At 45.8% G+C, this 11,184-nt stretch overlaps 2 protein-coding genes across 2 annotated transcripts; both read left to right on the forward strand.

Moving 5' to 3' along the window:
* The first annotated feature begins 940 nt into the window (after positions 1–940).
* LOC116923867 lies at positions 941–4,457 on the forward strand. The gene is made up of 3 exons (XM_045168038.1): positions 941–2,123; positions 2,229–4,327; positions 4,386–4,457. The coding sequence occupies exons 1-3, from the start codon at positions 941–943 to the stop codon at positions 4,455–4,457; spliced, it is 3,354 nt and encodes a 1,117-aa protein (XP_045023973.1).
* Positions 4,458–4,498: 41 nt separating this feature from the next.
* LOC116935878 (ATP-dependent DNA helicase pif1-like) lies at positions 4,499–6,292 on the forward strand. The gene has a single exon (XM_045168039.1). The coding sequence runs from the start codon at positions 4,499–4,501 to the stop codon at positions 6,290–6,292; it is 1,794 nt and encodes a 597-aa protein (XP_045023974.1).
* The last annotated feature ends 4,892 nt before the right edge of the window (positions 6,293–11,184 follow it).

Raw genomic sequence — 11,184 nt, forward strand, 5'->3', positions numbered from 1 at the left:
ACATTTCAATCGTCGATACCTTTTCAGGGCTGTCGATTGATCCTTTCGTTTTCATCTGTGCATATTTCAATCGTCGATACCTTTACAGGGCCGTCGATTGTTCATTTCGTTTTTGTCTGTGCATATTTCAATCGTCGATACCTTTTCAGGGCCGTCGATTGATCTTTTCGTTTTTCGTCTATGCACTTTTACAATCGTCGATACCTTTACAGGGCCGTCGATTGTTCATTTCATTTTCGCCCGTCTTCAATATTTTCAATCGTCGATACCTTTACAGGGCCGTCGATTGTTAATTTTGTTTTCGTCCGTCACATTTTCAATCGTCGATACCTTTACTGGGTCGTCGATTGTTAACTTAGTTTCCGTCCGTCATATTTTCAGTCGTCGATACCTTTACAGGGCCGTCAATTGTCAATTTATATTTCGCCCGTCTCTCTCATTTTCAATCGTCGATACCTTTACAGGGCCGTCGATTGTTTATTTCGTTTTCGTCTGTGCACATTTCAATCGTCGATACCTTTTCAGGGCTGTCGATTGATCCTTTCGTTTTCGTCTGTGCATATTTAAATCGTCGATACCTTTACAGGGCCGTCGATTGTTCATTTCGTTTTCGTCTGTGCATATTTCAATCGTCGATACCTTTTCAGGGCCGTCGATTGATCTTTTCGTTTTTCGTCTATGCACTTTTACAATCGTCGATACCTTTACAGGGCCGGCGATTGTTCATTTCGTTTTCGCCTGTCTTGAATATTTTCAATCGTTGATACCTTTACAGGGCCGTCGATTGTTAATTTCGTTTTTTTCCGTCACATTTTCAATCGTCGATACCTTTACAGGGCCGTCGATTGTCAATTTAGATTTCGTCCGTCTCTCCAATTTTCAATCGTCGATACCTTTACAGGGCCGTCGATTTAGAATAATCTTCATCAACAATCAAACAATGGCACCGCGTCGTCAAATGACTGATGCTGAAAAGGCAGAAAAGAATAGGAAGCAAAGAGAGAAAAGAGCGCAAGAAGATCCAGAGGCTAGAGAAAAACGTTTGCAAGACAATAGAGCCAGGGCACAATATGTGCGCGATGAGAAGAAACAGCGTCTCGATCAAGAAGTTCAACGTCAAATCCCAGATGAAGTAGACAGGCAAGCGCGTCTAGAAGAAGAAGCGCAAAGACGTAAAGTAAACCGAGCTCAAGAGCCAGCCGAAGTGCAACAAGCTAGGCTACAAGAGCAAGCATTGCGGCAGCAAGCTTTGCGTGAAGAGGAAAACGAGGATGAAAGACGTGCGAGGCTAAGAGATCAAGCAACACGACAGCAAGCTATACGCAACGCAGAAACCGATGATGAAAGGCGCGTAAGGATGATTGAGGATAACTTGCGACATCAAGTCCTACGCGCTCAAGAGACAGAAGAAGAGAGATCCTCGCGCGTAATGGTAGATGCAATGCGTCATCAAGCTCTACGTGCCCAAGAAACGGTTGAAGAGAGGGTGTCTCGCGCAATAGTGGACAGATTGCGACACGAGATTTATCTCAACGAAGAAACGAACGAAGAGGCGGAAGGCCGTCGTGAAGTTCACAGAGAACTTATGGCCACCTGTAGGAATATTGAGAATGAGGAAGAAAGAGATGAAAGACGAGAAGAAAGTAGGCTCCGAATGGAACGGCTCCGCGAAGAAAGAGAAGAAGACGAAGAATTACTTCGTGCCATGAATGCATTGGAACATGTGGAAATTATACCAATAGAAACTGAAGAGGAGCGCACTTTTCGCGAAGAACTTTTGGCTGCTCGCAACCGTGCGGGAGTGCCAAGAACTCATAGAGCGGCTTGCAAAACCTTGACTTCCGAAAACCGAGTTCCATTGCACGATTGTGGAGAAATGACCGTCACTTGCGGCGAATGTAATGCCAGGCATTTCAAGGGTGAACGACCGTCAGACAAGAAATTCACCCAATGCTGTGCAAAAGGAAAGGTGATTCTCCCACCACCGAAAGAGTGCCCTCAACTGCTAGCTAAACTATTGCAGAATGACCATCCAAAGGCGAAAGCGTTTATGATGAAGATCCGCAATTACAACAGCGCTCACGCTTTTGCTTCGTTGGGCGCCAAGATTTCGTCGCCGCCAGGTCGTGGACCGTACTGTTTCCGAATCCACGGTCAAGTGTACCACAACACCACACCCGTCGGCCTAAACACGAACAATCCCAGGTATGCGGATCTTTATTTCATAGATGCTGCGCAGGCCAGCGAGTTCAGAGCGCATTTCACCTCAAACGGAGGGTGCTGCAGGAATTTGATGGAAGAATTGGACGCCATGCTCCGAGAAAAGAATCCCTACGCAGCAATATACAAGATGATGCGTCAAGTACTTGAAGAAGAGTACCGCCGAGCACAAGATGAGAATCTACCGCACCAAACCGTGGGAATGATCATTAGCAGTGATCGAAGAAATGTAGATCAGAGACGCTACAACAACCCGACGACAAACGAGATTGCTGTCATTTTCAAAAGCGCAAACGGTGAGCCACCAGCGAAGAGAGATATCCGAGGCCATCTCTTCATCCCAGTCAGAGGGAGAACGTTCATTCAGATTGACACACAACAGCCCATGTGCGACCCGATGACTTATCCCTTGCTCTTCCCCAACGGTGACGATGGATGGCATGTAAACATGCCTTATACCACCACCACACGACGTGAAAGAGAGGAAGCAGCAGCACGGGCAATGGATGTGGATGAAGAGGAAGAGATCGGTCTCCCAAGACTGAATGAGATACTGCGCCGTGAAAATCTTCCAGTACAAGCCCTAGCTGGTGAAGAAGAGCCGGTGGAAGAACTAGAACCGGAACCAGAGGAGCAGATAGACGAAGACGAAAACGATCCCCAACGGTTGAATCGTGGCCAAGGAAGACGAAAAAGGATCACGCAATGCGAATTTTACAGCTCTCTCATGTCGATTCGGGATTATTTCAATAATGTCTTGGCCGGTGGATCACTCACTCAACAATGGACGGTCGATTCTTACGTCAAGATTGAAGCAAACCGCGTCAAGTACATCCGCGAACATCAGGCGGAGCTTCACGTTGCACAGTACGACGGTCTCTTGGATTACTTGCACAATCGAGCCGAGAGAGAAAACTTTACGGTCGGATCGTATCACGTCCTCCCATCGAGTTTCATCGGAAGTCCAAGGGCGATGAAGCAAGCGTACCAAGATGCAATGGCCATCTGCGGAAAATTCGGCAAGCCGGTATTCTTCCTGACGTTCACCTGCAACCCAAAGTGGAGGGAAATCACGGCCAACATTCCCAGCCATCTTTCAGCACCAGATCGGCCTGATATAGTCGCAAGAGTTTTCCAACAAAAGAAGATTGAGTTGGTCAACGATATTGAAAAGCGCCAAGTGCTGGGATTTGCGACTGCTCGGATACAAGTCATTGAATTTCAAAAGCGCGGATTGCCACACTGCCACATGCTCATTTGGATCGACGAGCGTGACGCCCCTGCTACCGCAGAAGATGTGGATGCAACCATCTGCGCGGAAATTCCCGATAGAACCACGCATCCGAGACTTTACAAGAGCGTCATGACCCACATGATTCACGGTCCGTGTGGGTTAATCAACAAAAAATCCCCTTGCATGGATGCCGACAAATGCTCAAAGTCTTTTCCGAAGCCACACAGCCAAGAAACCATCCTCAACGATAATGGCTACCCCACTTACAGACGAAGAGATACGGGAGTTGTACACCGCTTGAAACGAGGGCACACGTATTTCGAAGTGGACAACACCTGGGTCGTTCCTTACAACCCTTGGTTATCCCTCAAGTTTGACTCCCACATCAACCTCGAATACTGCGCATCAATCGTCAGTGTCAAGTACATCTTCAAGTATGTCTACAAAGGGTACGATTGCCTGAAAATGGATCAAAAAGTGGGAACCTATCACCAGGTAGAAGGCGAAGAACCAAGTGTGGAGTGGGACGAAATCACGTGCCATCTTGATGCGCGATACGTCAGCGCGCCGGAAGCCTGTTGGCGAATCTTCAAGTTTCCCCTTTCCGACCGTTCGCATGCCATCTATCGCCTGGCCGTCCATTTGCCCCGAGAGCAACCCGTCTTTTTCCAACCGGGAAACGAAATGCAAGCCGTCATCAATGCCGCTTCGAGGGACACCAACCTGACTGCTTTCTTCAAGTTGAATCGCGTCGACGAGAGCGCACGGCAATATTTCTACAGAGAAATACCTCACCACTACGTTTTCATCAAGAAAACCAATTCGTGGAAGCCTCGCGTGAAACGGGCCAAGATCATCGGTCGCCTATACACGGTTGGTGTTCGACAGGTGGAACGGCATTGCCTTCGTCTGCTTCTCATCAACGTTAAAGGGCCAACAAGCTTTGAAGATTTGCGAACAGTCGACCAGATTGTCCATCCCACTTTCAAAGCGGCAGCAATAGCACTGAATTTGCTGGAAGACGACACTGCTTGGGCTAGAGCCATGCAAGAAGCGGCAGCATTCCAAATGCCTCTCCAGCTGAGGCAGCTTTTTGTCGACATTTGCCTGTTCTGCAATCCCTCCGACGCTCTGCATCTATTTGAAATCAACCTGAACCATCTGATGGAAGACTACATTAGAAGCGGACACGAAGCCAACGTAGCCAAGAACTTGACGTTGAAATGGATTCAGGACAAGCTACGTCTCCACAATCAGACGATGGAAGATCTCTCCCTGCCTGTCCCTGATTTCCAGCTGATTAACCAACTGGTCGAAGATCAGATGGAAGTGAACAACGAAAACAATCAAAGAGAAAAGAGACTCATGGGCGAAATGATGTTGGCACAGCTCAACGACGGGCAACGCGCGGCCTTTGATCAAGTCATGGCTGCTGTCAACGATGTCAACAACTTACATCCACGACAGTATTTCCTTGATGGCCCTGGAGGAACGGGAAAGACCTTTCTCTACAACACCCTCATCACCGTCCTTCAAGGTCAGGGGAGGCAGGTCATTGCAGTGGCTTCCACGGGGATCGCGTCCACTTTGTTACTGGACGGAACAACTTACCATTCGCAGTTCAAGATTTATCCTCCAATAACAGAGACGACAAGATCGAAAATCGAAGAAGCCAGCTACAACGCGCAACTGATCAGAAACGCCAGTCTCATCATTTCCGACGAAGCCACCATGAAAACCAACCACGCCCTCGACGCGATCAATCATCTTTTCCAAACTGTCATGAATAATCGCGTCGATCCCTACGGTGGCAAAGTTCTCTTACTCGGCGGCGATTTTAGACAGTGCTTACCCGTTGTGAGGCACGGAAACAGGGTCAAAGTCACCGAAGTGACCATCATCAATAATGTGACTTGGCCTCTTTTTCGACAGCTTCGATTGGTGCAAAACATGCGTACCGCCGATGGTAGTCAAGATTTCGCCGATTGGCTCATTCAACTTGGAAACGGATCTTTGGCACAAATACCGCGGCTCAACGACCCAGATCTCATCGAAATCCCGCAAGACTTTCTCAACATTCGAACCAACTTAATCGAACACGTCTTTGGCGATCCATCCGATCTGTTAAACGAAGGCGTCAGAGAACAAGTTTGCAACCGGGCTATTCTATGTCCCAAGAATGAAGATTGTCTGAGAATCAACAACAAGATCATCGGCGAGATGCCTGGCGCGTTGAAAGTCTGCAAAAGTATCGACACCATCGATTCAGAGGACCCAGAGGAAATTTCCAACTACCCTCCGGAAATTTTAAACACCTTCAACGTCTCTGGGCTACCTCCGCACCAACTCAAACTGAAAATAGGAGCCATCGTCATTCTTCTCAAGAACATTGACTCACGACAGGGACTTTGCAACGGCACGAGGCTCATCATCAAGGCGCTCAGCGGTAACCTGATCGTGGCAGAGATCGCGGCCGGCAAACACAAAGGACACAACGTCTTCCTCCCGCGGATGTCCATGTCTCCCACCGACTCTGACTTGCCCTTCAAACTCAAAAGATTGCAGTTCCCTGTGCTTGTGGCTTTTGCCATGACCATCAACAAGTCACAGGGACAGACATTTGAGCGAGTAGGCATCTACCTTCCTGAATCCGTCTTCAGCCACGGCCAACTATACGTTGCGTTTTCACGAGCCACATCGAGGGAAGGTGTTAAAATTCAGTGCGAAGAAACGGAGAAACAAGGCAAGCTACTTCGGAATCTTCCGCAATCCACGGAGCAAGACAAAAACAAGGTTTTCACCAAAAACGTTGTTTACAAAGAAGTTCTCCTCGAATAGCAAGCCGAATAAAATATCACCGCCCCAGTGATTAAGACAAGTTGAACTACCAATCCATCAACCACAAAGAGGAACTAAATTCCGCCTCGGTCTACGAACCAAATAAGGAGCACGGGCATGGCCTTGGGGGCAGTTCCCAAGTGCGCTCAACCGTGAATTTTTTATTCCAAGTCTTACATTTTGTATTCAAAGCCACACTGGACCTACATTAGTAATACTCTTACATTAACAATACGATAAAACTGTTTCTTTTCACTTTTAACTGCTGACAGGTAATAGTAGTTGGACACTTGAATAAATGTGTTTCCTCCATAGTTTGTTACGTGTATCAGAGGTGCGACTTACAATACGTGGATTCAGCAGCTTAACATGGATGAAGGGGCATTAAAGTGATCAATAAATCGTAAGAAGATTAAAGGGCTTTACATGGAGCAGTTGGCTTAACATGGATTAAGCGGCTTAACATGGATTAAGTTGCTTAACGTAGATTAAGCGACTTTACATGGATTAAGAGGCTTAAAGTAGATTAAGGTGTAAAAAGTATAAGGGGTATTAAAGTAAAAGTCGACTAACGTGCAGCAGACAATATAAGTATAAATACACTAACTTGCAGCACACAATACAAGTTTAACTCAACTAACGTGCAGCAGACAATACAAGTATAACTCAACTAACGTGCAGCAGACAATAAAAGTATAAGTCGACTAAATGCACAGCAGACACTGAATACTAGACTTCACCTATTACCGTCCTGGGACGGGCCGCCGTATACTAGTCTCCTATCTTTATAAAAGCGAAAGGGGTATTTGTGGGCGGGATTTGTTTGTGTATCTGTCTGTCTGTGTGTTTGTCCGAGAAATTTCATGTGTGCGCACGCTGCCATTGGTTGCATGCGGGTCACGTGATTTTTTGCTGCAGCCAATCACAGCACTGCAATCCTAAAATTAATTTACACGTCTTTTCCAACATGGCCGACATCATTCGTACATTTTCCTACGCTGTACCTACACTTTTCTCGCGTCTAACTAATTACACTTTACTAATTTGAAGCAATTGCGTATACAATAACCAACTGTAATAGACTGTTTATTTGCTTCCTTTAACTCAAGCCACCAATTCACTGTCTTTTTATCAGCTCCATTGACTGCATTCCAACCAATTTCAGAGACCGTTCCCTTTTGCATCCCTCAAAAATCCACACAATCTTTGTTTTCTTAACATCTACATTGAATGCATTCCAACACATTTCAGAGACTGTTGCCTTTTTCATCCCTCAAACAACCACTACTGCAATTTTGTTCCCAACAGCTCCACTGACTGCGTTCCAACAAATTTCAGAGACCGTTCCCTTTTGCATCCCTCAAATAAGCCCCCATTCATTTTCTTTTCACCAGCTCATTTGACTGTGTTCCAACAATCTTCAGAGACCGTTCTCTTTTGCATCCCACAAACAACTACCTATTCTTTGAGTTTTCAAAAGCCCCATTGACTGTGTTCTAACATACTTGAGAGACCGTTCCCTTTTTCAGCCCTCAAACAACCACAAGTTCTAAGTCCTCAACAGCTCAAATAACTGCGTTCCAACACCATTGAGAGACCATTCCCTTTTGTATCCCTCAAACAACAACCAATGCCTTGGGTTGTCAACAGCCCCATTGTCTGTGTTCCAGCACTTTCAGGGACCGTTCCCTTTTGCATCCCTCAAACAAGCTTCCATTCATTTTGTTTTCCCCAGCTCCCTTGACTTTGTTCCAACAATCTTGAGAGACCGTTCCCTTTTGCATCCCTCAAACAAGCCCCCAATTCATTGTGTTGTTCACAGCTTCCTTGACTGCATTCCAACACCTTTGAGGGACCGTTCCCTTTTGCATCACTCAACAATCACCCATTCTTTATGTTCTCAACAGCTCCTTTGACTGCGTTCCAACCAAATTAAGAGACCGTTCCCTTTTCCATCCCTCAAACAACCATCTTATCATTGTGTTCTCATTAGCTCCATTGACTGCTTTGCAACACTCTTTAAAGACCGTTCCCTTTTGCATCCCTCACACAAACACCAATTCATTGTATTCTGATTGACTCCAATGACTGCATTCTATCACCTTTGAGAGACCGTTGCCTTTTGCATCCCTCAAAAAAGCCCCAATTCCTTTTGTTTTCACCAGCTACCTTGACTGTGTTCCAACAATCTTCATAGACCGTCCCCTTTTGCATCCCACAAACAACTACCTATTCTTTTAGTTTTCAAAAGCCCCATTGACTGTGTTCCAGCATACTTGAGAGACCGTTCCCTTTTTCAGCCCTCAAACAACCACCAGTTCTAAGTGCTCATCAGCTCAATTGACTGTGATCCAACACCATTGAGAGACTGTTCCCTTTTGTATCCCTCAAACAACAACCAATGCATTGGGTTGTCAACAGCCCCATTGTCTGCGTTCCAGAACTTTTCAGGGACCGTTCCCTTTTACATCCCTCAAACAAGCCCCCATTCATTTTGTTTTCACCAGCTCCCTTGACTTTGTTCCAACAATCTTCAGAGACCGTTCCCTTTTGCATCACTCAAACAGCCACCAATTCATTGTGTTGTTCACAGCTTCCTTGACTGCATTCCAACACCTTTGAGGGACCGTTCCCTTTTGAATCACTCCACAATCACACATTCATTGTATTCTGATTAGCTCCATTGACTGCATTCCATCACCTTTGAGAGACCGTTGCCTTTTGCATCCCTAAAAAAGCCCCAATTCCTTATGTTTTCACCAGCTACCTTGACTGTGTTCCAACAATCTTCATAGACCGTTCCCTTTTGAATCCCACAAACAACTACCTATTCTTTGAGTTTTCAAAAGCCCCATTGACTGTGTTCTAACATACTTGAGAGACCGTTCCCTTTTTCAGCTTTCAAACAACCACCAGTTCTAAGTCCTCAACAGATCAATTGACTGCGTTCCAACACCATTGAGAGACTGTTCCCTTTTGTATCCCTCAAACAACAACCAATGCCTTGGGTTGTCAACAGCCCCATTGTCTGCATTCCAGCACTTTTCAGGAACCGGTCCCTTTTGCACCCCTCAAACAAGCTCCCATTCATTTTGTTTTCCCCAGCTCCCTTGACTTTGTCCCAACAATATTGAGAGACCGTTCCCTTTTGCATCCCTCAAACAAGCCCCCAATGCATTGTGTTGTTCACAGCTTCCTTGAGGGCATTCCAACACCTTTGAGGGACCGTTCCCTTTTGCATCACTCAACAATCACCCATTCTTTATGTTCTCAACAGCTCCTTTGACTGCTTTTCAGCACCCTTAAGAGACCGTTCCCATTTGCATCCCTCAAACAAGCCTCAATTCATTATGTGTTCACCAGCTCCATTGACTGTATCCATCACCTTTGAGAGACCGTTCCCTTTTGCATCCCTCAAACAACCACCAAATCCTTGGTTTCTCAACAGCCCCTTTTGCTTCATTGCAGCCCATTTCAGAGACTGTTCCTTTTTGCACCCCTAAAACAACCACCACTTCATTTCGTTCTCAACAGCTCCTCTGACTGTGCTCCAACACTTTTAAGAGACCGTTCCCTTTTGCACCCCTTAAACAGTCACCACTGCATACTGTATTCAACAGCTCCACTGACTGCGTTCCAACACTTTTAAGAGACTGTTCCCTTTTTCATCCCTCAAACAACAGCTTTTGGATACTGTTCTCAACAGCTCTCCTGACTGCGTTCCAACACTTTTAAGAGACCGTTCCCTTTTGCACCCCTCAAACAACCACCCATTCATTGTGTTTGGACAGCTCCTTTGACTGCTTTCCAACACCTTTGAAAACGTTCCCTTTTGCATCCCTAAAAAACCACCTATTCTTTGTCCTCAACAACTCAAATGACTGCGTTCCACCACCTTTAAGAGACCATTCCCTTTTGCATCCCTTAAACCAAGCAACAATTCATGGTATTCCCAACAGCTCCACTGACTGCGTTTCAACACTTTTAAGAGACCGTTCCCTTTTTCACCCCTCAAACAACCACCACTGCATTTTGTTCTCAACAGCTCCCCTGACTGCGTTTCAACACTTTTAAGAGACGGTTCCCATTTGCAGCCTTCCAACAACCACTATTGTATACTGTTCTCAACAGCTTAACTGACTGCGTTTCAACACTTTTAAAAGACCGTTCCCTTTTGAACCCTTCAAACAACCACCATTGCATTTTGTTCTCAACAGCTCCCCTGACTGTTTTCCATAACTTTTAAGAGACCGTTCCCTTTTGCAGCCCTCAAACAACCACTATAACTTTGAGTTCTGGACAGCTCCTTTGACTGTGTTCCAAAAATATTAAGAGACCGTTCCCTTTTCCATCCCTCAAACAACCATCAATTCTGTGTTCTTGACAGCTCCATTGACTGTGTGCCCCCAACCTTGAGAGACCGTTACCTTTGCTTCCCTCAAATAGCCACTATTACTTTGTGTTCTGGACAGCTCCTTTGACTGTATTCCAATACCCATAAGAGGCCGTTCCCTTTTGCATTCTTTAAAACAAGCACCATCTCATTGTATTCCCACCAGCTACGTTGCCTGTGTTCCAACACCTTTCAGAGACCGTTCCCTTCTGCAACCCTAAGACAACCAACAATTCATTGAGTACTTACAACTAATTAAGAGACCGTTCTCTTTTGTATCCCATAAATAAGTACCAATTATTGTGTTTTTCAACAGCTCCGCTGGCTGCAATCCAACACCCTTAAGAGACCGTTCCCTTTTGCATCCCTCAAACAACCACCAATTTCTTGGCTTCTCAACAGCCTTTTTTGCTGCATTGCAGCACTTTTCAGAGACCATTCCCTTTTGCATCCCTCAAAAACCACCTATTCTTTGTCCTCAACAGCTCAATTGACTGCG

Source organism: Daphnia magna, unplaced genomic scaffold, assembly GCF_020631705.1.
Source record: "Daphnia magna isolate NIES unplaced genomic scaffold, ASM2063170v1.1 Dm_contigs448, whole genome shotgun sequence".
NCBI classification, from domain to species: domain Eukaryota; kingdom Metazoa; phylum Arthropoda; class Branchiopoda; order Diplostraca; family Daphniidae; genus Daphnia; species Daphnia magna.